The sequence below is a fragment of the Dendrobium catenatum genome, unplaced genomic scaffold, assembly GCF_001605985.2.
Source record: "Dendrobium catenatum unplaced genomic scaffold, ASM160598v2 fragScaff_scaffold_716, whole genome shotgun sequence".
In the NCBI taxonomy this organism is placed as follows: domain Eukaryota; kingdom Viridiplantae; phylum Streptophyta; class Magnoliopsida; order Asparagales; family Orchidaceae; genus Dendrobium; species Dendrobium catenatum.
The window spans coordinates 14,819,290-14,844,288 of NW_021319178.1; the positions used below are offsets into that span (position 1 = coordinate 14,819,290).

A 24,999-nucleotide genomic window follows, 5' to 3' on the forward strand; every position below is an offset into this window, starting at 1 on the left:
ACAACAATGGGAAAGGAGAAAGATCCAAATGAAGTTGTGGTAGAAGATTTTAAATTCAAGACAAGTTTAAATCTCAAATTAAAATTTTTAACTGTAACAAGCTTTTAAGACATTTTAAATAATGTAGAGAACCTAATAAGAAAAGTCCATGAAAAAGTCAATTATATATTAGAAAAAGAAAATGAAAAAAGAAATATGCATTAGCTTACAATAATAATAATGAAGGTTAAGGAATTATATGGTACATTGAGATTGGTGCAAACAACTTATACATCGATAAAGAAGCATATTCCAAAGCTCAACAAGTTTGTAAGTATTAATGTCTCTTATGGAGTTGATTTCAAAATACTGGTAAAAATAACATATATCATCCATATTCATACAAAACATTAAAGTCATTAATTTACTTTAAAATGTTTATGAAGTGCATACTATAGAAAGTAATATTTTGAGCATTTGTTGGCTCTTAAATTAAGAAGGGGTATATTATTTAAATTATAAATTAAAATTTATTTTACTAGAGATGATAACAAATTAAACTAACAAGTTGAAAATATCAAGTAATAGAATGTTTTCATTTAATATTCAAATTATCTTGTAGAATGCCTTTAGACATGGTATATGATGCTTCTTTACTTTGATATCTCCATTTAAAGCTTCTCAATTTTAGAGAAATATAGTTGTTATCAAAAAGGAGGATAGTAGAAGATTTATCTTTCATCAATCACTTAGATTTACTTTTTGAAGGATGTTGATTTTGGAATCAATTCAAAAAGTATTTTCCAAAAGAGCTAATTTCAAGAGCTTAGAAGCCACTTAAGCTTACATATACATATTTGTGTGGACTAATTAAACCCAATTCATTTAATAGAATTAACTACCTTTATTTCTAATTAAAAGGGTTTTGGCCATAGTAATATACTCTATAGCTTCTAACTTAAAGTAATTAGATACCAATTACTATGATAAATTTATACACCTTCACATAAATAAAATATTTATATTAAGCTTATTGCCCACCTTCTATTTATAATTGGCTTTGCATGCACCTTATATATTTATATTTATCCTCTATCATCTTAATATAAAAATATGAGATATATTTCTATTCTAAAAAAAAAAAAACGCCATTCTCCTCATAAACAATTTTCCATGAAAAATATGGGCATATTTTTCTAATTATAAATAAAAAATTTTGTAACATTCAAGAATTTCAAGGCCATTGTGGAGAAAGAAAGCATTCTTTGAGTCAAATCATGAAATCTAATTGGCGATAAGAGTTAAAAAAAAAATCATACACTCAAGCAAGACATGAAGTATGCTCAATAGCAAAAAAAAAAAAAAAAGAGCAAATTTTGGTCTGAGCTATGACATATGTAATATATCAATCAAATAACTCATTGATATGAAATATGTTCAGAAATACATCAGAACAATTATGAATGGAAGAAAGTCTAACATCTCTCATCTATGAGTTTTTAGAAGCATAACTCATATGTAAAATTTGATGAGCAAAGATTCAAGCAAGATGACAAAAGTGGGAAGTTACTCTTCATTGAAGATGAACTTCATGTTTGATCAAATGGAAAATACAATCCATATCATCTTCCTCTTCTTAGAATCCTTAGATAAAAAAACTTTGAGAGGAACCCTAAATCATATTTTAGATCATATAACTCTCATTATTTGAAACTTTCCTTTCTATCACATTACCCTATTAATCTTCCATGCATCTCACTCTCATATTTTAGTTCTCCACAATAGAAACAAAATTCATCATTTTATTGAAGAATAGAAGCTCAATGCAAGTCTCTCACATTTACTTAAAATAAAATAAAATCCTTAATGAATCCAAAAATAATAGTAATTTATATCCTATTCTTCAAGCAAGGCAGTGCAAACCAAACCCCTCTCTCTCACATCGGCAAGTCATCCTCACGCTCCATCGCCGGCGCGGTCCTCACCGCCGCTGCCGTATACGCCCTCAAATGCCCCACCATCGAAACCCTCAGCGCCTCATTCTCATACGCCAGCCTCTCCATCTCCGCCATTCTTCGCTCCTTCTTCTTACCCTTCACCACCGCGACCACCAACAGCCCAATCAACACCGCCCCCATCGCCCCCGCCGTCGCCGCTGCCACCACCAACTTCCACCTTTTCACGACCTTCTCCATTCCTCTCTCCACCACCAGCCCAAAATGCCCCTGCCCCTTCACCAAGCACACTCTCCCTCTGCCCAAAACCTCGACCTGCCTACCCAACCCAAATACCGCGCATAAAAGCTCTTCCTTTATCTCCGGCACTCCGGCGATCCTCGAGAAGTCTACTTCAATGGGCGCTTTGGAGACCTTCACATCGAGTTCGGTCGAGTTCGATCCAACGGCGTCGTAGATGAGAAGGCCGAGAACAGGGGAGATGAGCTGGTAGCCCGGGAGGGAGTAGAGGGAACCGGAGAGATTGCCGAGGTTTTGATGAACGATGAGGAGACGCTTGGTGTGGGGATGGGCGACGATGCCCGGGGAAAGGTGAAATTCTTTAAAGTCGGCTCCTTGGCGGCGGAGGCGGCCTGCGCGGAAGCGCATTGCGTGGGCGGTAGCCGCGGAGAGGGCGAGTGGCAGGGAGACGGTGTAGGGGACGGCGGTTTTGTGTCGTTTGGGGTATGAATGGAGAGCGGCGGAGTGGATTATGTTATCGATTAGGCGGCGACGGTCTGGGGTGGGAGATGATGCGGTGAGAGAGATGAGGAAGAGGAGGAGGGGGAGGGGGATGAGTTCCATGGAGTTGGAAGCTTGTGTGAACGCATGGAAGTCCTGTTTTTTCTTGTTGATGGAGTTTGGTCATCAATGGGCCAGTGTGGAAAGAAGATAGTGTTGGATGTGATGATTAGGAGAGGTTGAGGATCATAATGGTTATTGAACTCAAGCGGAATGTAGTAATCTAAATCTATAATCGAAGGAAAATAACAAAAATAAAGTTGGATCTTGAATAAATTAAAGTGGCCATTTGGTTTCAAATGCCATATATTTGAATAAATCTAGAAGTTTGGAGAGTAAGTGAAAGGCTCTATGATGAGTGATGTAGGTTGGGTTCTCCATGTTCATTGATGACCTGAGATTATGTTACTCTTCATGGCATTCAAGCCTTTTAGTCACTAGCACCAATCAATGCTCAATAAAACTTTGAGAATGTTAGATCAAAATTTGTTTATTGATGATAATTGACCCTACTAAATGGTGTCCGATGAGTTAGTTAAAAAAACTCAATTATGGAGAGTTAGTTGATAAGCTTCCGAATGCTAATTCAATTACTCCCATCATATCCTAAGTGAGATAACAACACCAGAACATCTAAAATATGCCTATTCATACTTTTTATAGGGTTTAGAAGGCTACATGGAAAACTACATCTAAAAATATATTAAAAAAGCATTGAAATTATTGTTACAAATTAACACTAACACATGAACCAGCTGAATGTCATACACATGAATTCCTGTCATTAAAGTTGCCACCTCCTCTCGAGCGAATGCCTTGGGTGATTCTTCTAGGTTAAGTGTCTTGAGCAAATCTTCACAATCCTGATAGAGCAAATCTGTGAAGGCGAGTCCTTCATATGCAAGGGTGAGTCCCTAGATGTATCATTCAAGCTTTTGGTTGTGAAGGGCTAGACCCTTGGATAGAAATTGTTATGAATTGAGGACTACCTCAATTAAGGAAGTTATAGCCTTGATCTTTTAAGGTGTGTGATTTCTATATCTAAATTGAGAATGTTAGAGGTAGGCGGATGACCTTAACCATGGATATATGGTACAGGTGAACAAGCTCTAGTAAGGTGAGTAGTCTTCAGGGCATGGACTAGTCTTGATCAGTCCTTGGATGGAGGTTGCTGAGAATAATGATGTCTTAATCTGACCTACCAAGATATTTAGGGGTTATTTCATATCACTTTTTATTTTTATTTTAAAAAAAAATATATATTTAAAATATTTTATTTAACATCATTCATCTTTAGTTTTTGAAAGCAAAAGTAAAATGATTTTAAAAATACTCAAAAATAATATTTAGATATTTTTATTTTTTAAATTAAAATCACCTTGGACACTATCACTGGCCATCAGTTACCACTGCCACCAGCAATAAATGCCACTAGCCCTCATCATTTCTTACAATACAACAACAACAACAAGCCTTTATCCCATTATGTAGTGTGGGCTACTTGAATCTTTTTCTTCATTGTATCATATTAAAGCCGAATTATCATTTAAATCTAATAAAAAAGTTCATTTTAAATATTTTCTAACAAAGTAATTTTTGATCTACCTCTACTTTTTTAAACATATGTTGGATCTAATACATCTCTTAACAGAGCCATCAGAGGAACAACATTTTGTGTGACCAAGCTATCTAAAGAGACTCTAATTTTATCTGCCAGTGAAGCTATCTAATATTTTCACGTATATACTCATTTCTCATTCTATCTTTAAGTGTAAAATCATACTCATACACGTGAGCATCCTCACCTTTATAACACTTAATTTTATGCTTCTCCTTTATAACCAATATTTTGCACCATAAATCATTGCAGGTCTCACCAACATCTTATAAAATTTTCTTTTTAAGTTTGAGGAATACTTTTCTATCACACAACAAACACGATGCATTCTGATCAGATCCAACTCGAATTCTACTAATAATATCCTCATCTATTTTACAATATCTTTGAGCAATAGACTTGAGATATCTAAAACACGCTCTCACCGTCATTCATAACGTGTAATAAAAATAGAAACACTTGTTTAAGATATCAAATATATGTATACTTTAACAAAATAAATAAATAAAAAAATAAATAAGACCCCAAACCGCCCTTTAATAGCCGTTATACATCAAATTTGAAATAATAGTGGATTTATCACATAATTACCCTTATGCTTGTAAAAGAAGTTGAGAAAGAATAGAAAAGGTTGCCCAAAGACAGAAGGGTAGAATGATGAGCAAGAGAGGGGATTCACGTGTTAAGCTTCTGCAAAGATAAATTAGTGAACAGAAATAAAAAATGGGGACACAGAGTGGTCGCCCTAATGAGTCTGTCTGTTCTTTTAGCTTTTCTGAGATTTTTTAGGGCTAATGGCGTGTGCTAGAGGAAGGAATGATGGAGGAAGATGATGGAGTGCTCGCTTGCGTTAGACGCCAACGTTGTCCATTGGCATCAAAATTCGCGTGCTTAGACGCTCTCACCCACTATCTTATATTCTATTTGATTATTTGTAGAGCTTTCCGATCATGCTTGTTAGAGCTCATTATGAGGGAAGCTACTTTCCTTAGATATTTATTTTTATAGAAATGGAATTTCTGTTGATTTATTTTTGATAAAATATTCTTATCTTTATGAAATTATGTATTAGAAATGAGCTTATTTTATTTGATTTAAATGAGAATTTGATTATTAATATGACACAATAGAGAAAATTTGATTCATATAGGGATCCCATGTGGTGAGATAAATGCTTAATATTGTTGTTGTATGTGAAACTATAGATAATGATGAAATTACACATTCTAAATTTAAAAATATTTATAAGTAGTTTTTTATAAAATGAAAGTTTTATCTTTATATATTTAAATATTTTTTTTATAAATTATTTAAGTTTTTCATATTTATTTAAAATTTGAGGTAAAATTTTTCATTTGTTTTATTTGAAGTTTTATTTTTTTTTGAGAAAACCTAAAGGTGGGCCTACGTGTTAATTAAAAAAAAAAAAGGATTACAAGTCTTTAAAAGGATCGATAACTCACTACACTCGAAGAGTTACAATAAAAAAAATCTAAGAGTCAAAGATTCTTGACTAATTATAATAGAAAAAAAACAAGAAAAAATAAGGTAGGCAAGAAGCCAAACCCAAAAAATTGGAGCAGCCCAAAAGTTAAGATATTCATTATGCCCAGAAGAAATAACGGGTAACCACAAATGAAGAACTGGAGTAGCCATGAGAATCCTACAGAAAGAAAAAAGCACAACATAAACAAATCTAATATATTACAACTACAAATAATCATACACATATTTGCTAATAAAATTGATGCTATCAGGAAGTTTTTGGGATTTGACAACTCTTTAGGTAATTGCTCCAATAAAATTTGGCTTTTTTGGCATTCTTCTGCTTCTTTAAATATCATGGATGATTTAAATCAAGCTGTTCATATTAGTTTTCCTTTTAATCATACTACTTGCTATGCCTCCTTTATTTATGGCTTCTTGCTCTAGGAATGGTAGAAGAATCCTTTGGAATCAGCTTTCTGATTTTGCTTCCACAGTTAGTGGACCTTGGCTGGTTGGGGGAGATTTTAATTGCATTTCTTCTCCTAATGAAAGGGTTGGGGGTAAGCCTCCTAACTTTAACAATATGGAGGATTTTAATGACATGATTTGCAATTGCAATCTGCATGATATTGGTGTTTCTGACAATTTTTCACTTGTAATAAAGGTGTTATGTGGCAAAGACTTAACCGCATTCTCTTTAATAATTTGTGGATTGACTATTTCTCTACTACTAATGTTACTCACCTTACCCGTTCCCTTTCCGATCACTCTCCATTGCTGTTAAGTTTTTCTAACATTATTACTAATACCTTCTCTCCTTTTAGATTTCAAAACATGTGGCTCCTCGATGCTTCCTTTTTACAGATTGTTAAGGATAATTGGGAGGCTCCCTTGGCTCCTTCGGATAACGTTTCTGGTATGGTTAGATTTTGGTTTAAGCTTAAGAGGATCAAGCAACTTCTTGTTTGGTGGAATAAATATGTTTTTAAGAACATTTTCACTAATATTTTGGAGGTGGAGGATGAGGTGAAAAAAGCTGATGAGATATATATGAATGACTCCCCCCCCAAGACAGAGTATCTATAATGGTGTTACCTCCCCCCCCCCCCCCCCCCCTTTAATTTATCTCTCCTTAATGATGCTAAAATTTCTTTATATAAGCTGCAGGAAAAAGAAGAAGTTTATTGGAGGCAGAAGGCTTCTTCTAAATTTCTTGTGGAAGGTGATCGTAACACAAAATTTTTCCACAACATTGCCAATCACAACAAAATTAGTCGTCAAATTCATAAAATCAGTCATTCTGAGGGGGATATTATTGAAAATCCTGATGCCATTGCCTTTTCTGGGACTGATTTCTTTTCTAAACTTTTTAAATCTAATTTCACTCCTATGTTGGACACTGATTTCTCCTTTATTCCGCCTTTTTTTTGGACAATATTTTACTGACTAAAACACCTTCTATGGTTGAGATTAGGGAGAATTTAAATAGTATGAATGTTGATTCGGTGGCCGGTCCTGATGGTTTCACTAATAAGTTTTTTTAAAAAAACCTGGGACATTATTAAGGAGGATCTCGTTAATGCTGTTTCTGATTTTTTTAGTGGCTCTACTTATCCTAAGTTTTTTACTTCCACTTCTATTGCTCTCATTCCTAAGGCTCAAAATGTTTACTCTTGGAATGATTATAGGCCTATTAGCTTATGTTCTTTAATTTATTTAAAAAATTGATTTCCAAAATTTTAATGGGAAGACTTGCTTCTATTCTTCCTAAGATTATTTCGTTGGAACTGTCAGGTTTTGTTAAAGGTAGATCGATATTTGACAACATTCTTCTTGCGCAGGAATTAATTCATGACTTGGATAAAAGGGTGGTTGGTGGGAATACTATTTTCAAAATGGACATAACCAAAGCCTATGATAACTTGAACTGGGAGTTCCTTTATGCTATTTTACGTTCCTTTGGTTTTAATTCTCAATTTATCAAATTAATCAAACATAGCATTGAATTATGTTATTTTTCCGTTATTATTAATGATAAACCTCATGGTTTTTTTCGTTCTTCTCATGTCCTTAGACAGGGTGATCCCCTATCTCCTGCTCTTTTCATTATAGCTATGGAATTTTTATCTCGTGGCCTGAACCAGTTCTTTAGAATGAATCCTAGTTTGTATTTTCGGTCTTGCGGTGTTTTGTCTCTTACTCACCTAAGTTTTGCTGATGATTTCATTATTTTTGTGAATGACTCTATTCGTAATATTCGAAACCTCTTTAGTTTTCTTGATAATTTCCAGAAGACTAGTGGGTTAACCTTTAATAAAGCCAAAAGCTCATTTTTTACTGCTAAATCGATTCCTATTTCTCATATTCGCAATATTGAAAGGAAAACAGGTTTAATGATAAAGTCTTTACCGATGAAATACTTAGGCACCCCTTTATTCAAAGGTCGTAAACGATCATTTTTATTCGATGATATTTTCAACACTATCCAAAAGAAACTAAACTCTTGGGCTTTTAATTATTTATCTTATGGTGGTAGACTTGTGTTGATTAAACATGTTCTCTGTTCCATCCCTATTTATTTGCTTCACACCGTGGTTCCGACTATTAATGTTTCTAAGAGGTTGGAGGTTCTCTTCAACAAATTTCTTTGGGGTTCCAAGGCCGATTATAAGGCTATCTTATGGGGGTCTTGGAAGAATTGCTCTGGGGCTTTGGATGAGGGCAAACTTGGCTTTAAAATTGTTCAAGAGATGGCTCATACTTTTAATTTTAAACTTTGGTTCAATTTTAGGGCTAAGAAGAGTATGTGGGCTAAATTTATGTTTTCTAAATACTGTGGGGCGAAACATCCGTTAAATTGTGCCTTCAAGTTGGGTGATTCTCCTAACTGGAAAAGATTATGCAATATTGAGTGGGAAGCTGAGGATCTTATCCAATGGGGTTTAGGTTGTGGCAATATTTACTTTTGGCAAGATAAGTGGTTGGGTAATTTTTCTATCAATAATCTTTTAAATACCCGCTCTACTTCGTTTTGCAAAGTTAAGGAATTTTTTATTGATGATAATTGGAATATGAATTTACTTCATAATTTATTACCTAATTTCATTATCAAATTAATTATGGGTATTACTATTCATTCCAATGTGGAAGATTGCATTATGTCTACCTGTTCTAATGATGGCCATTTTAATTCCAAACATGTTTGGAATTTTATCAAGTATCCTATGCCTACTAACTTCATTAATGTTGTTTTTTGGCATAATATCATTCCTACTACTTACTCTTTTTTGGTGTGGAGAATTTTGCACAACCATCTGCCTGTGGACACTTTACTTATTAAGAAAGGTTTCTTTATTGTGTCTAAATGTCAATGCTGCTATCACAGTGAAAGCTTACTTCATGTTTTCTTTCAAGGACCCATTGCGATGAAAGTTTACTTTGATAATCTCTTTAAAGCTTTTCATACCTTTAGTTGCACCTCTATGAATGATGTTCTTGCCGGTTGGTTCATTAATATTAAAGGTCACATTCGTAATATTATTCCTGTTTTGATTTGTTGGTATATATGGGATAGTAGAAATGCCTCTAAACATGTTAATGTTAGAATGAATGTGAATTCTATCATTTCTAAAATTAAGCAAAAAATTATTCAATTTTTTGTGGCTAAGCTCCTCAATAAAGACTCTTTCAAGGGGTACCATCATTTGATTAATGAGTTTGGTTTGAGTTTTCTTTCTCCTATTACTGTGCCTAACAATAGAATCATTTATTGGGAAAAACCTTTGGAGGGGTGCTTTAAACTTAATACCGATGGCTCTTTTAGTCCTTCTGGTGCTGGGTGTGGTGGCATTATTAGGAATAATAAAGGTTATATCATCAAGGCTTTTGCGGGTCCTTCCAATGCTATTAATGCTATTCAGGCTGAGCTGGAAAGTTTGCTTTACAGTATTAAGCTCTGTATTTCCATAGGTATGGCTAATATTTGGGTGGAGGTGGATGCTATGCTTATTATTCACTATATCAAAGGTCAACACTCTGCTAATGCTGACAATTTCTATAAAATTAGGGATATCAAGCATTTATTGTCCCTTTCCTCCTTTAATATTACGCATATTTTAAGGGAAGGCAATGCGGTGACTGATTTCCTTGCCAAAAGGGAATGTAATCTTCTTAACTTTGAGGAGTACGATGAGTATAACCTTCCTATTGGTGCTCTTGGTATGGCTAGATTAGATCGTTTAAACCTACCTTATTTTCGTGTGTATTAATCTAGCTGTCTTGGTTTTATCCATGCTGTTTTCTTCTGTTGCTTGTTATGTTTCCCGTGTTGTGTTTCAGTATGGGGGGTCTCATTTTGTTTTTTTTTTTTGCTGCATTCCAGTCACTTTCTATTTATGTTTACCCTCTAAGGTTGGCTGCAATAATTCTTTTGGTAACCTGTTGGTGTTGTTTTGCACTGACGTCCTGAGGTTGGTTTTTCTTCTTATTTGCATTTTGTTCCCATCTGTTGTATGGGCTGTAAGTTTTAGCTTATGGTGCAGACTAATCTGTTTACCTGGATGTGGTTGGTGGTGGTTTGCAGTGACGTCCTTAGGCTGCTTTGTTTTTCTTGTTTACATTTTGTTTCCCTCTGTTGTATGGGCTGCAAGTTTTGGCTGTTGGTGGTTCTTTGTTATTTTAATTCTGTGCTTTGCTGGATTGATTTTTGGGTTAGAGGGTACCTTGATCACTCGGTTCTCCTTTTCTGGAGCCTGGTTGCTGGTGTGGCTAGCATGCAGACTTTTCTTTTTTGTTCTCTCTTGCTGGGTGGGAAGAAGCAATTTCATATTTTATTTATCTGTATTATGGAGGTGGTTTGGAAGTTTCACAATTATTTCTTTGGCCCGTATCCTGGGAACATTATTATTCTTCTGAGTTTGATGGAGTTCCGGTGTCACTCTAAGAATTGTGGGATTTCCATTTGGATGAATGGTTACATCTGCAATAGTTGGAGGGAGAATACCGATTATATGCTTTATGATGTTATTTTTCTACTGGAGGGTAATGTCTCTACCTTTTCTAGACCTTTTAAGTTGATTTTCTCGGTTAATTGTTTGGCCCTCCAGCATAGCCTGTTACTTTCTTATAACGGTACTCTATTCAGGCAGACTTACGGGTCTTTATTCTGTGATACTTGCGATCTTTCTTACTTGCTTATGCTGAGAGTTTTTTACAGGCCTATACTTGTTGATCAAGTGGGAATTTTAAAGAATTGCAAGGTACTCTTTATTTCTAGCTGTCTTCTTTTTCTGTAGTGTTCTACTTTTTTGCAGGAAGATTGTGCTGAATGCTGATTTATGGATCTTCCTTTTTTGGGTGCTGTCTACTTACAGCCCGAGCTTTTTCTTTTGTTATTTTTGTAATCTTAGTACAAGGAACCACCGGTTCTTAGGTTTTATTTCTTTTAATCTTGTAGCTCTTTGGAGAAGTAGAGGGCTGGAGGTTCCTTTGAAGGACTTTGTAACCGCTTTTTTCATATGAACGCGTAGGCCCCGCCGTGGGTTTTAATTAAAAAAAAAATAATCATACACATAAAATGAAGAATACCTGATGAGAGGAAAAATGGACCCAACAGTACCATCATCCAAGTGTAATGAAAGCTCAAATAGATAACCACACTAAAGATAAATAACCCCAGAACAAACAAACCAAACCATAAAAAAACATAAGTAAAAGATGAAGAAAATGCTCACCATAAAAGAACCTATAAAAAGAGAAAAGGTCAAAAACAATAAAAAAGAGAAAAAAAAAAAACAAAATGAAATAGATTAATTTTTGAAGTTAGGATTAACCAACTAATTCATTCTTGTCACACCTTTAAGAAAACAAGTGCAGGAATGTTTATGAAAATATATAATATTTAAAATTTTAGAACCAACCTTAGCCAACCAGCATGCATAGTTATTGCTTTCTATCTAAATGTGAGTCATTCTATAATTAATTTTATTCATCAAGGCAAAAATCTTAATACAACAACAACAACAACAATAACATCAAGCCTTTATCCGATTACGTGGGGTCGGCTACATGAATCCTTTTTCTCCATTGTATCCTATTAAAAGTCAAATACTCATTTAAATCTAATAAAGAAAGGTCATTCCTAATATTTTCTAACCAAGTCTTTTTAAGTCTACCCCTACCTTTCTTAACATAAGTCATATCTAATACCTCTACTCTCCTAACCGTGTCATCGGAAGGCTGCCATTTTATGTGACCAAACTATCTAAGGTGACTCTCTCTAATCTTATCTTCTACTGGAGCTACTTAACCTTTTCACGTATATGCTCATTTCGTATCCTATCTCTAAGGGTAAAGCCACTCATCCACCTGAGCATCCTCATCTCTGCCCACTTAACTTAGTATTATGCTTCTCTTTTAATGGCCAACATTCGACACCATAAAGCATTGCAGGCCTCACTACCATCTTATATAAGGCAAAAGTCTTAATGAAGAGATAAAATAAATTAGCGTTAATACATTTTTTAGACATGAGTAACAAAATTAGAAGTTTAGAATCCATTGTCGATCTAGACATTACTAATATTAAGCTAGTTCGATACACAATATGGCCCCTTAGTCAAGAGATGAAAGTTCAGCATAAATAGAATTACTGATAGAAATTCTCAAAGCAAACAATAAGAATATAACCATAATGATCACTTATAATGCCACCACAATCGAAACCATGTTTATTAATGGAGCCATAATATTAATCTTGCATTCTTGTAATTGAGGCTTAACCCATTTTACAATTTTTGGTAAAGTGATACACTTATTAGAATAAAGGTTAATATTAAAGAAGGTTGCCCATAAAATGTTGCCTCTAAAGCGATTGTGTCTAAGGACTTTAACATTATAAAGTTGCCGAGCTTTAGATTTCAGACAATCGATGATTCTATCATCACTCATATTAATGTTGTTATGCTTACTATTGTTCATTTAAATCCATATAAACCAAAAGGCAAGTAAAGGATAACAATAAGTAAATGACCTTTGGACCTATTAGAGAACCAACCTTTCAAAAAATTGGAAAAATTATTAAATGATGAAAGCACTTTAATCCATAGCCCTTTCTCCAATTCAACTCACACTTTGCAAGAAATAGAACCATTTAAGAAAACATGATTAATGGATTCAATGTGCCAACAAAATTGACATTTATAAGCCAAGAGAATACCTTTGATTTGTAACTTGTCATCCACATTTTTAGCACACCCAAGTAACTCTTTAAAATGATAAATGACTAAATCACATAATACATCCGAATCATCACACCAAACAACAAACTCCAACTTTACCTTATTAATGAATGATTTTGAATTTTTTGAGATGGCAAAAGCATGATAATATTTTTATTTCTTTCTCCCTTCGAAAGATGCTTAGAGATGACCTTTTGTCTCCAAAATTCTTCCTCAATAAGTTGAATATTCATAATATTTAATATAGCATTACATAAGTGATTCCATAAATCATCAAAATTGTTAGTAACATAACTTTTAAAGTAAAATAACACCTTCCTTAGCTTTTAAAATGTTAGCAAAAATATAACCAAAAGTACTTTTATTCTACCATTTCAAAACCTTATTAATCTGCTTCAATTTTAGAGAAAATCAAATCATGTCTTTATTCATGTCATAAAAAAACTATAGGAGCAGGGAAATTTTATTCAACAACTTTAAAGAAATTAGGATCTTTAAGCCACATATTTTGAAAATGAAAGGGAGAAAAACCAATAGGGTTAACATGCTTAATTTTACAATGTAAAGGAACATGATCAGATGCAGCTATACTTAGATGCTCAACAGAAGAATTATGAAAGCAAGGCAGCCACTCATAGTTAAATAAAATCCTATTAAGTCTTTCCCAAACTCTTTTATTAGACCAAGTGTGGCAAGAGCCAATAAAACAATTGTCAACTAAATAATAATCCATACTCATATTATTAAAATCATCCATCATAGATAAATTAGGAGGAGAGCCTCCGAGTTTCTCATTAGAAATAGAAATAATTTTAAAATCCCTCCAATAAACCAAGGACCATTATAATTTTCATCAAAATATCACAATTTTTGCCCAAGAAGCAGCCTACCAATTAACTTTAGTGCAAGTAGCATATACTATGGAACCCATAATAGAAACATTTTAAAAAAGATAAGTTACAGTGTAAAACTTGATCAAAATCACCAACTATAGATAGAGCAATATTATTATTCCAAAAAACCCAGAATTTCCCACTAGAGTTAGCATATGAAGAATCAAAGCTAACATACCACCCGACCTAACGACTATTTCCTCCGGAGCGATATTCTCACGATCGGGTTTCTACTATTGATTATAGTGGATTTTTCTGTAGATTTCATGGTTCTCTTTGTTCTTATTTAGTTTTGGTTGATTTTTACGAGTTTCTCTTACCTAGGGCATCCGGGCCTCTAGCTTTTCATCTACGTGCCCTCATGGAGGCGGCCCCCATCTTTTTCCAATCCCTCCCCCTGGGGTAAGCCGCAATATGTCTCTGTGAGTGGTAAAGGGTTTTTTTGATGCTAATGGTAATGATCTTAACTCTAAATATTGTTCTTTCTGTGATGTTCTTATGGGCAATGCCCCGTCGAAAGAGTCTGGTTTTACTTTCACTAAGTCTTCAGTTAAACGATTTCCGGCGTTACTTATTTTGGATGAAGATATTGTTAAACTTGCTTCTCCCTATCAATTCACGCTTGTTGGGAAGTTTTTCTTTAAACTCTCTAATATCAATTCTATTAGAAATTTTTTCGATAACCTAAAACTGTCTAGTCTTTTCTCTATCGGTTTATTAGATGATAAACATGTTGCTATTCAATTGTCTAACGATTTGGATTATAGCCGAATTTTTGCGAGAAGGTCTTGCTACATAAATAATTGTCAGATGAGACTTTTAAAATGGACTCCTTTCTCTGACATCAAAGAGGAGTCACCGATTGTACCGCTATGGATTTCCTTTCCAAATCATCTATGGTTGCATTTTTTTAACCCGCATATTCTGCATGCATTGGGTTTCATATTTGGAAGACCTTTGAAAAGTGACCAAGAAACTGCTTCTAAATCTAGGCCTTATGGTTCTCATATTATGGTGGAATTGGATATTACCAAAAACATTTGCGAGGTGTGGCTTGGATCTGAAATTTCTGGATACTTGTAAAATGTTGAATTTGAAAACATACAGGCCTAATTTTTATTCCCATTGCAAAGTCTATGGGCATTCCTTTAATGAGTGTTTTGTGGCTCATCCCACTTTGAAAAAATTCTTTAAAGAGGGGGAAAAAGTGGTTAGAATTGTTAATGATGGTTTTATTGAAAATGAGGTGAACAATGAAAATCTTGTTATTCAAGACAAAGGTGCTCCTTTAAATTCTGGAACTCCTAAAGGTGTTCAAGATACTTTACCTACTCTTCCTTTAGGAACATCTAGTATTAATGAGGAAGCTAATGAGGGGGAAGGATCTCTATTGGAATCCAATGTTTTAACCCAAAAAAATTGTATTGAACAGCAAAACACTAAGAATAACCCCTTGGAAATTAGTAAATTACCCACACAGGATTTTGGCAATATTCAAACCAAAATTACTAATTCTTCTATTGATGGTGAGGGTGGTGATGTAAATCAGAATGTTGATACTTTAAATTTTACAAATGCAGAACAATTGGATAAAGAGGAAGATGGTGAAGAAGGGACTAGGGAGCAGGAAGAGATTATTCTGATCCATGATTTGTCCACTTTTGGGAATTCTGGAGGATCAACCTATGTTTCTAAGTTGGTCACTCCTTTTAAACAAGAGGCAAATAACATTCATATGTGATATACCAAGGTGGGGAAGAAAAAAAATCTAAAAATGCAAAACTATCTGAAGGTCAATCTTTTAGAGCTACCCGAGCTTCTTCTAATACTTATTCCAATGGTTAAAAACCTCATTTGGAATATTAACGGAGTTGTTAACTCTCCTTCTAGAGATAGGGTTAGGAATTTATGCATAATTAATAATATTAATGTTTTAGTCTTACTTGAACCTCCTATTTCATATTCTCAGCTTATTTCGGTAAGTAGTAAACTTTTGTTTGACTGCTCTTTTAGCAACTGCTCTAATAAAATTTGGATTCTTTGGAAGTCTTGTGTTACTCTTAGCATTATCAGTGATTTTCCTCAAATTGTGCACAATAAAATTTCCTTTTTTCAATTTTCTTGCTATGCCTCCTTTGTTTATGCTTCTTGCTCTAGAACTATTAGAAAAAAAGATATGGAATCATATTACTGATTTCTTTTTTAATGCTTGTGAACCTTGGATAGTTGGAGGAGATTTTAACACTATTACTTGTACTGCTGAGCGAGTTGGAAGGAAACCTCCCAATTTTCAAGCTATGAAAGATTTTAATGAAATGATTTCAATATCTAATTTACATGATATTGGCTTTTCTGGGAATGCTTTTACTTGGATCCAAGGTACCATGTGTTGGATCGTATTCTTTTCAAAAATGTTTGGATTTCTAAATATTAGAACACTCACATTGAGCATTTGTCTAAAACTCTCTCGGACCATTCCCCTTTGCTCTTGAATATTTCTTTACGTGATATTGTTGTTCATTCTTCATTTAGATTTCAAAATATGTGGCTATTTCATGATTCTTTTATTTCCAATGTTGATACTAACTGGCATGCTCCCTTATTTCCCAATAATAATATTGTTGGTATGAATCATTTTTGGCTTAAGATGAAACGACTCAAACAAAATTTGAATTGGTGGAATAAATGTGTTTTCAAAAATTTATTTATTAATATTGTGGATGCCGAGAAACTTGTTGAGTTGGCCGATATTAACTTTTTGAATAATCCTAATGATGATAACAAGGCTTCTTTGAATAATGCCAAAGACAAATTAGTGGTTCTCCAAGTACAAGAGGAGGATTATTGGAGACAAAAAGCTGCTTATAAATTCCTTGTTGAAGGGGATAGAAATATCAAGTTTTTTCGTAATATTGCCAATCATAAAAAAGTGGATAGCTATATTCATAAGATCAACACTTCTGAAGGTTCTCACTATGATTCTCCTGAGTTAGTTGTTGAGTCTAGAGTTACTTACTTGAAAGATGTGTCTGACAAAAATTTTACCCAGGATTTAGATTTAGATTTCTCTTTTATTCCTTCGCTTATTTCAAATGAGGTTAATATTATGCTTACTAAATTGCCTTGTGAGGAGGAAAGTTGGTTGACTATAAATGATATGAATTCTGATTCTATTGCTGGGTCGGATGGCTATACTACTAATTGTTTTCAAAAAACATGGCATATCATCAAAGATGACTTAGTTAATGTTGTTGTTGATATCTTTAAAAGGAATCCTTATCCTAAATTTTTTACTTCGACTACTATTGTTTTGATTCCCAAAAGTGATGCTACTAATTTTTGGAGTGATTTTCGTCCTAATAGTCTTTGCTCATTTTTTAACAAACTTGTTGCCAAGTTAATTATGTCTAGATTAGCTTTGATTCCCCCCAAATTCATCTCTCTTGAACAAATAGGTTTTGTGAAAGTATGTTCCATTTTTTATAATATTTTATTAGCTCAAGAGCTTGTTTATGATTTGGAGGCTAAAATCACTGGTGGTAATGCTAGTTTTAAAATTGATATTACTAAAGCTTATGATAATCTTAGTTGGGATTTTCTTTATGTTATGATGAAAAATTTTGGTTTCAATAATGAGTTCATTAACATCATTAAAAATAATATTGAACATTGTTTTTTCTCTATTATTATTAATGGGAAAAATCATGATTTTTTTAATTCTACTCATGATCTTCGTCAAGGGGATCCTCTTTCTTCTGCTTTGTTTATTATTTCTGTTGAATTTCTTTCTATAGGTCTCAATGTTTTTTTTAGAAAATACCCCACATTATATTATCGTACTTTTGGTGGTCTCCCCGTCTCCCACTTAAGTTTTACTGATGATTTTATTATTTTTATGAAAGGCTCCAGGAAAATGTTTAATATTATTTTTAACTTTCTTGGAAAATTTCAAAGGGCCAGTTGTTTAATTCTTAATCCTCTGAAAAGTTATTTTATTTGTGATAAATCTATATCTCATCACAGAATCATCTCTATTCAGGAAAGGTTTGGTTTTTTGCATAAGCATTTTCCTCTTAAATACTTAGGTACTCCTCTTTTTCAAGGTAAAAAAAAAATCACATTTATTTGTGAAATTTTTTTCTAAAATTCAAAAAAAAAAAAAAGCTTCTTGGGCTTTTAATTTCCTGTCTTTTAGGGGTAGATTAGTGTTGATTAAAAATGTTCTTTACTATGTTCCTATCTACTTATTTCATACTTTATCTCTGACTGTGAATATTTGCAATAGACTTGAAAGAATCTTCAATAATTTTCTTTGAGGTGCCAAAGAAGGTGAATCTGCTATTATTTGGGCTTCTTAGCATAGATGTTCTGGTATGAATGATGAAGGTAAGTTAGGTTTTAAGAACTTGGATGATATGACTTGTAGCTTTTCTTTTAAAATGTGGTTCAATTTAAGATGCAAGAAGAGCCTTTAGTCTAAGTTCATGACCTCTAAATATTGTGTTGGCAAACACCCTCTTAATTGCTTTTTCAAAAATGGTGACTCTTTCAACTGGAAAGGTTTTGTTCCATTAAATGAGATGCTGAAAATTTTATTCAATGGGATTTGGGGAGCGGTGAAATCTTTTTTTGGCAAGATAATTGGTTAGGTCTCTCTTCTATTAACTCGTTGCTCAATACTCATACTATTAGTACATGTAAAGTTTCTCATTTTATCCATGAGGGAACTTAGATTGCGGGTTATCTTACTGACTTTGTTCCTGAATTTGTCATCAACCTTATCCTTCAGTTTCCTTTACAACTTGATCAGGAAGATACTATCTTTTTTTACCAATTCCAATGATGGGAGCTTTGTGCTTAAAATGGTTTGGAATTCTATTAGAATTGTTCACCTTTATTCACATATTTTATCATCCATTTGACAAAAAGGTATTCCGACTTCATATTATATGTTAATTTGGCGTATCTTTAACAATTACATGTCTGTTGACGATATCTTGAGGAAAAAAGGGTTTTATATTGTATCCAAATGTCAATGTTGTTATCATATTGAAGATTTGAATCATGCCTTTGCTAGTGGTCCCATTGCTCTTAAAGTTTGGTTATATTTTGATAATATTTTTGTTTCCCAATTTTGTAAGGTATACACAACATTATTAGCACCATGCATGATTGGATGGTCCCTACTAAGAAGCATATTCATAATGTTTTACCCACTATTATCTATTGGTTTTTGTGGAAATGTAGGAATGAAATGAAGCATGATAACATTACTATGAATGCCTTGACAATTATCATCAGGATTAAAGACAAAGCTAGGCAATCATACTTAAAAAATTTGATTAATTTCAGTTATTTTAAAGGCTATTCTTATACGGCTGAGTTTTTTGGTATTCCTGTTGAGAATTTCGGCCATTCATCTAGAGATATTCTGGTTAAGTGGCTTAAACCCATTGTGGGTTTGTCACAAACTTAATACTGACGATTCTTACAAAAATGAGAAAGCTGGTTGTGGTGTCCTTATTCGTGATTCATCCGGTCACGTTCTGGTTCCTGGGGTTGCCAATACTGCTATCATGGTAGAAATTCAGGCCTTAAAGTATGGTTTACATTTATGTTTATCATTAGGGATTACTAATGTTTGGATTGAGATAGATGCTATGCTTGTGATTCATTACATTACTCATAATTATATTACTAATCCTTCTTATTTCTATATCATTATAGAGATTAAATAGTGCTTGAACTTCATCAATTATTCTATATCTCACATTTATTGGGAAGGTAATGCTGCTACTAATTTTCTAGTTGATTTAGGTTGCAATATGATGGATTTTGTGGATTATGTAGAATCTTCTTTGCCGGCCAAACTAACGGGTTTAACTAGACTTGATCGTATGAGTATGCCTTATTTCAGATCTTCTTAATTTTAGTGATCTGAAAGAAGACACCGAATGTTTTCTAATTATAACTAGAAGTGCATACATTCCTATTTGAAAAATAAAATAAAGTCTTTTAAAAGAAAAGACATAATGCAAAGCAAAAATACCCTTTAGATTAGCGAAAAATTATATTTTTTACATATAAGATGTTTTAATCTATTCATTTCCCTTTTTTCTGGGAATAAATTTCGATGAACTGGACTCTTTAACCTAAAATGCGCAGTGGATGGTCGATGACTGAGACCTCAATATGACCATGAGGGAAACTGCAGGGCCCTTTACATCGTGAGGCCAAACAATCGACGTCAGATTTACAGGTCACAAATCGGGGTTCCAAAACCCAAAAATCTCAATTTGAAGTCTGAACTTCAACTCACTCACTTTTAGAGTTTAGTCCTCCTCATCCATCGCTCCTCTGTTTTCCAGCTTCCGAGGAGACCATAATAGTCAAGAGGAAACTAATTAAATAGCTGTTAAATGATTAGACTTCATATCCGAAAAACCTGAATTATTTAGAGTTTCCCCAAAAAAAAATATTTAGAGACTATTTTATTTTATTAAAATAGAATTCAAGAAAAATAAATGCAATCTTAGGCTTTTAAAGCCCTTATATCTATTTTGAGAAAAATAAAATACAAATCATTTTTGTATTTGAATCATCTCAAAGCAGTGTAGGAGTACAATAGTTTAGAGATATGTATTTGTATTTTTTAGATGATTCAAAATGGGTGAGGAGGACTAAACTCTAGAAAAGAGTGAGTTGAAGTTCACACTTGAAATTGAGATTTTAGGGTTTTGAAACCCTGATTTGTGACCTGTAAATCTAACGTCGATTATCTGGCATCACGATGCAAAGGGCCCCGTAGCATCCCTCATGGTGATACTGAGGTCTGAGTCGTCGACCATCCACTGTGCATTTTAGGTTAAAGATTCCAGTTCATCGAAATTTATTCCTAGAAAAAAGGGAAGTGAAAAGATTAAAACGTCTTATCTGAAAAAAAATATAATTTTTCGCTAATCTAAAGTGTATTTTTTCTTTGCATTATGTTTTCCCTTTTAAACCATTTTATTTTACTTTTCAAATAGGACTGTACGCACTTCTAGTTGTAATTAGAAAACATTCGGTGTCTTCTTTCAGAGCACTATTACGGGCATACCCATACGATGACTTCCCTAAGCTGAATGAGGCAAGAACCTATAGGGATTGTAGTCTAGAAAGGCTCCTGTAAAATAGAAATCACCAAGTAGTCAAAAGGGGTGGCTAGGGCAGAAACCCTAGCAAAGCACAAAGTTTGAACGGTTAGGTATCTAAGTTTATCTTAATTGACCTTTTTGTCATGGTTAGTGAGTAAGATGTTTTGATTTTGTACTTTTAATGTCCAAAGATATAAATTTACTAAAATGATATTTAAATGAAAAGAGAATTAAGACATGTTGGAGTACATCCAAAGTATAGCTAAAGATATAGTACTAGTACAAGATTTAATGAAATTAAAGTCTAACTAAAATTTAAATAATCTATTCATACTTCTAGGAAAACCCTCTATACACATTAAATTCAAAATTATTCCTAGCTTTACATCTTTCTACCTTTCTAATGCTACTTTTCTATTTACTTGCAGGAGCATCAACTTGGAAAAATAAACAATGAGCTTAAACTAAAGGCATCAATTTTATATTATATATTATTTCTACTTATTCAACATTAATTTTATATTTCACAAGAATGTATAATTTCATAAAATTTCAACTAAATAATTCATCATCTTTTATCCTTTTATAATGTTTTACATCATCATATATACTTATTCAATCTTCTTATATACATGCCAAATTTAAATTTTCTCGCTTGAAGTTGAACGAGGATCTCTTAAAAGCTTTCAGGAATTATGTAGAACATAGGTTTTGTTTGGGATAGCTTTTGTACTGCTTTTTAAAACAATTTTTTAGTAGAAAAATTTCAAATTCAAGAAATTTTTGTAAAAAAAAAGTTGTTTTAGAAAGCAAGAAGAAAGCCGTCCCAAACAAAGCCTTATACTTACGATGAAGGAAGCACATCCCATATGCATCCCCATTGTAATGGAATATGAGCCAAGTCTACAAATTGGGTATTCATTTAAATGGTTCAATTTATGTTTTATTTTGAGCTCATAATAATATCATTTGCATAATATTTATATTGTATGAGTTTTATTTTATTTTACTTAAGCATGTCTTGTCTGTTTGTTCCTCCTCAACAAGAAAGGGAAATGAACAAAAGTGAAGAGAATGTTTAATGGAAAATTAAATTGAAACATTTAAATGAATACCCTATTTGAGAACTCTCCCCAGATTCCATTACAACAGACTTTAAAGGACACATATGGGATGTGCTTCCTTCGTCGTAAGTATCAGTTTTACATGCTTCTTGTATTTCTTCTTAGTGGGAACTATCGGCTCTTAGGTTTTCTATTTTGGATTGTTTTTGTAGCTCTTTGGAACGGTAGGGAGCTGAAAGTTCCTCTTAAGGAATTTGTAATTTTTTTTAATTAACACATAGGCCCATCTGTGTGGGTTTATCATTAAAAAAAAAAAAATTATTAAATGATATGTTCTTGTGAAATATAACATTACTGTTGAATTCTTAGAAATAGTATATAATATAAAATAGATGCCTTTTGTTTAAGCTCATTGTTGATTTCTCACACTCCTGCAAGAAAAATAATTGCTCCAAGTTTACATGTTCCATAGCTCTAGGAACTCAAACTTTTCCTTCAACTTAGATACTTGTTGATTTCAGCCCTATTTTATTGGAAATTCAAAAATAAAAATAAGCCCTAATGATTATTGAATATTGACCACTACTTAAAATGCAAATTTATATACCAAATAGAGATTGGGAAGCAGTTTTTTTGTAAGGGTTCATTTGGGACGGTTTTTTTACTATTTTCTAAATTAAATTTTTAGTACATTTCTTTTTATAAATTTTTAGTACATAAATTTCTTAAATTACAAATTTTTTGTACTAAAAAATTGCTTTAGAAAGCAGTAAAAAAGTCGTCTCAAATGAAGCCTAAGGCTTAGTTTGGTATGACTTTCTTATAGTTCCTTAAAGCTGCTTTAATTTTTAGCAAAAAAAACTTTTAATTTTTGTACTAAAAAAATTGCTTCAAGAAACAATAATAAAGCCGCCCCAAACAAAGCCTAAGACTTCGTCTGGTACAACTTTTGGCTACTGTTTTTTTTTTTCTGCTTTTATGAAATTTTAGTACTGAAAAGCTATTGTAGAAAATAGTTAGAAAATTATCCCAAATGAAGCCTAAAAATTGAGTTTTTATTTATGGAATATAGTACTCCCTTGATGTCAGTGTTGTAGAAGAAAAACACACACAGATATATATATATATTCATTATTAAGGGTGCATTAAAGACCTATAGTTTTTTAAGAAAAGACTATATCCTTTGGTTACTTTTTCTTCTTGTTTTCTATTGCAAATATTTTATATTTAAAATAAAAGATATTAAATTATATATTTATTCACATCTAAAAAATAATCCTGATTTAATTACAACAAAATTGATTGCTCATAGTGGTTACAAATATTTAGGGGTGTCAATATTTGACACTACCCAAAAATCCGACATGAACCCGACCCAAAAATTTCTAGTTAGGATCAACCCACCCCGTTTCGGGTTTGGGTTCAATAAATCAACCCGTTTCAAAAATCAGTCGGGTTCGGGTTGACCCAGAAATTTGAAATTGACCCATTTTTGACAAAAACCCATTTTGACCCGTTTTTTACCCAAAAAATCAGAGGTTGACCCATTTTTTGACATGAAAATTAATAATTTTTGGTCTCCCCCCGGGTCATTCGGGTCGTGTCAGTTTGACCAAAACTCAAAGCGGGTCGGATTTGGGTCCTAAAAACTGACCCATTTGCAAAAATGGGTCGAGTTCCGGTTGACCCGAATAGTGCCGGGTCAATTTTGGATTTAACCTGAACCCGACACATGACCTGAAATTAACACCCCTACAAATATTAATATAATGATACAGCAAGTAATGTGGGTTTTTTTTTTTTGAAAGTAAGTTACTATTAAAAAATAAAAGTATAAGTTGATTAAAAAATCTTCTCTTTCTAGTTGTTCTCCTTTTTGCAAAGCTTGATTTCTATTCATTGGCATAATTCCATGCTCACTGCACCTTTTAGGATATTGGATCCAAATTTGTCTGTGAATAATACCCAAACTATGCTCGCAATATTTTCAATAAAAAGTAAAGATCGAACTAGAAAAGGCGAGAGGGGAGGGGGAGTTAATACTAGAAAAGCTATGTGATTTTGTTGCTGGACTGTGGTTATTGTTTCCTAAGGCTTGCCTTCTAATCCCTTATTTATAGGTGAGAGTAATAGTATTACATTAAAAGATAAATACTTGAATAATATAATATATATCAGCTAATAAGATCTTTTCATAAAAAGGAGATATGCAAATAATATATCATTACTAAAAATAAGATATATGCATTAGATCTTTCCAAATATATAAATAAGCCCACATATATCCTCTATTTTATATTTTATATTTAAACCAAAATAGTATTCAATATTAAAGGATTAGGAATTAATCATAAAAAGGAAATTTTATAATAATATTTGGAATCTATTATTCAATAATAAAAGCTTATGTGCATCAATGTTAAAATCAGTGATTTAGAATTTATTATTAATGTAAATAATACTATTGTGATGCACTATCCTAACATAAAAAGCTCCACCATTTTCTATAAGAATAAGGTTACATTGTTGAATATAATATGCATGATTTTTAACTAAATGCTTTATTTTGTAAATTTAGCAAATAATTTTCATGCTTTTAAATAAGGTTGGGAAAAATCATTTTTGATTTTTTTTTCTTTGTGTAATGACATTTTGGATTTGATTATTATTTTTTCTAATGTTTGCTATTTTGCTTAGTATTGAAAAAAAAAATATTACTAACGCAAGACTCGAATTCAAGACCTCTTACTTTCCCTTTAATTTTTTTTTTTACTTTTCAAAATTTTAATGTTTATATTTTCCTTTTTAGTGAGATTATCATCATGGCATACTTTATACACTCTTTATA

The 24,999-nt window shown here is 32.8% G+C and overlaps 2 protein-coding genes across 3 annotated transcripts; one reads left to right on the forward strand and one right to left on the reverse strand.

Annotated features, from left to right (window-relative positions):
- On the reverse strand, positions 1–3,932 carry LOC110093064. The gene has a single exon (XM_020817832.2). It carries the CDS (start codon positions 2,775–2,777, stop codon positions 1,917–1,919), a length of 861 nt encoding a protein of 286 aa, XP_020673491.1. The 5' UTR covers positions 2,778–3,932; the 3' UTR covers positions 1–1,916.
- Positions 3,933–5,742: 1,810 nt separating this feature from the next.
- On the forward strand, positions 5,743–7,723 carry LOC114579946. 2 transcript variants are annotated; one of them, XM_028696120.1, is made up of 3 exons: positions 5,743–6,380; positions 6,645–6,736; positions 6,982–7,723. In XM_028696120.1, the coding sequence occupies exons 1-3, from the start codon at positions 6,233–6,235 to the stop codon at positions 7,264–7,266; spliced, it is 525 nt and encodes a 174-aa protein (XP_028551953.1). In that variant the 5' UTR covers positions 5,743–6,232; the 3' UTR covers positions 7,267–7,723. The 2 variants fall into 2 exon arrangements, with proteins under 2 accessions (XP_028551953.1, XP_028551954.1); XM_028696121.1 differs by having other exon boundaries at positions 6,988–7,723.
- The last annotated feature ends 17,276 nt before the right edge of the window (positions 7,724–24,999 follow it).

What these genes read in the sequence shown, in the direction of transcription:
- LOC110093064 (XM_020817832.2), bottom strand. Translation starts at nt 2,777, where the DNA reads ATGGAACTCATCCCCCTCCCCCTCCTCCTCTTCCTCATCTCTCTCACC.
- LOC114579946 (XM_028696120.1), top strand. Translation starts at nt 6,233, where the DNA reads ATGCCTCCTTTATTTATGGCTTCTTGCTCTAGGAATGGTAGAAGAATC. An exon ending in TCCTAATGAAAGGGTTGGGG is followed by an intron (nt 6,381 to 6,644) that starts GTAAGCCTCCTA and finishes CTCTCCTTTTAG; the next exon opens with ATTTCAAAACATGTGGCTCC. An exon ending in TCCTTCGGATAACGTTTCTG is followed by an intron (nt 6,737 to 6,981) that starts GTATGGTTAGAT and finishes TCTTTATATAAG; the next exon opens with CTGCAGGAAAAAGAAGAAGT.